General features: G+C 51.0%; 1 gene segment (V, D, J or C); it reads left to right on the top strand.

Annotated features, from left to right (window-relative positions):
* Positions 1–495: 495 nt before the first annotated feature.
* LOC100604208 lies at positions 496–1,261 on the top strand. The segment is given in 2 exon segments: positions 496–768; positions 888–1,261. Coding segments are annotated over 2 exon segments (420 nt in total).
* Positions 1,262–1,840: the final 579 nt, after the last annotated feature.

Below are 1,840 nucleotides of genomic sequence, written 5' to 3'. Positions count from 1 at the left end.
GTACAAGAGTCATGGTGCCTGCATTTGCTTGGCTTCTGAGGATATCTCAAGGGGATTTTACTCGGTGGAACATGCAGTGGGAGCAGACATCTCTCATGGCAGAGTGGGAGCAAGAAAGAGAGTAAGCGGGGAGGTTCCACACATCTAACTAACAATCAGATCTTGCAAGAACTCACTCACTGTCATGAGAACAGCACCAAGCCTCACGGAATCCTCTGCAATGACCCAACCACCTCCCACCAGGTGCCACATGCAACATTGGGGATTACATTTCAACAGGAGATTGAGAGAGGGCACACATCCACACTGTAGCAGGAGGTGTGCACCTTGCAACCAGCAGGGGATGCTGCAGGACTACCCTATGGTCCCTACACAGCTGCTTAGTAAGAACCATTCACTGCAAGGAACCTGTGCCCTGTGCTCAATGATGGGGACTCAGGAGCTGTGTCCTCTCTGGCCTGGCAGAGTCCCCTAAGCAGAGACCTGTGTATGGTCTCGGCAGGTGCTTCCTCCCAGGGCCCTCCCAAGGGGGAAACCAAACCTTCCTCCTCCTCAGTCTGCAGTGTGAGCTGAGCTTCAGCCCCGAGTTCGGGGAGGGGCTGGGCAGTCCTTGGATGGGAACATATTTGCATGAGCAGCCCCTCCTCTGGCAGAGGATGGAGAAGAAAAGGAGACCTGGGGCAGCTCAGGCCCACTGGTAGGGCTCAGGGGCTGTGTCCACCATGGCCTGGACTCTTCTCCTTCTCGTGCTCCTCTCTCACTGCACAGGTAGGGAAAGTCCTTATAAGCTGAGTCTCAGTGTCCAACCTACATCACCCCCTGTGGCTCAGACCTACAAGAAGCTTTACCCTGGGAAGTGCCTTATCATCCATGATGTCTGTTTTCAGGTTCCCTCTCCCAGCCTGTGCTGACTCAGCCATCTTCCCATTCTGCATCTCCTGGAGCATCTGTCAGACTCACCTGCACACTGAGCAGTGGCTTCAGTGTTGGGGACTTCTGGATAAGGTGGTACCAACAAAAGCCAGGGAGCCCTCCCCAGTATCTCCTGTACTACCACTCAGACTCAGATAAGGGCCAAGGCTCTGGAGTTCCCAGCCGCTTCTCTGGATCCAATGATGCATTAGCCAATGCAGGGATTCTGCATATCTCTGGGCTCCAGCCTGAGGATGAGGCTGACTATTACTGTTGTACGTGGCATGGCAGCTCTAAGACTCATAGCTGTACAGTTTGCATGCAACATCCTCAGCCCTCACCCAGCTAATTTTCAGTGTGAAATCAGTGCCTGATCCACTGCCACTGAACCTGTCTGGGACTCCAGAGGCCTGATTGGAAACCAAATAGATCAGGAGCTGTCAAGACTGGCCTGGCTTCTGCAGGTACCAAAAAAATAGGTTTTTCCATCACTGTAAACAAGGCTCTGACCAGACCTGCAGGAGATGGAGGCCGGCTCTCCAGGGATGATGAGCAGGGAGAGTGGTGTTTGGGTCATCATAATATCCTCACTGGACCCTGAAATAATATGAAAGAAGTGCAAGGTTATCTAGACACACCATGAGCAACTTTCGTGATTTCCCTTATGATATTTATTTACAGTTATGTATTTTTTTCCAGTTTTCATTTATATCATGAAAAGTAGACTTTTTTAAAAAATGAAAGCACTGTTTACTAGCCAGTAAGAAACTCTTTATTTTCTTTCTTTTTTTTTTTTTTTTTTTGAGACAGAGTCTTGCTGTCGCCCAGGCTGGAGTGCAGTGGCGCGATCTCAGCTCACTGCAGGCTCCGACCCCCGGGGTTCATGCCATTCTCCTGCCTCAGCCTCCCGAAGTAGCTGGGACTACAG

The sequence above is a fragment of the Nomascus leucogenys genome, unplaced genomic scaffold, assembly GCF_006542625.1.
Source record: "Nomascus leucogenys isolate Asia unplaced genomic scaffold, Asia_NLE_v1 000979F_63751_qpd_obj, whole genome shotgun sequence".
Taxonomy (NCBI): domain Eukaryota; kingdom Metazoa; phylum Chordata; class Mammalia; order Primates; family Hylobatidae; genus Nomascus; species Nomascus leucogenys.
Note: the sequence above shows the minus strand (reverse complement) of the source record. Positions and strands in the feature narration are given on the sequence as shown.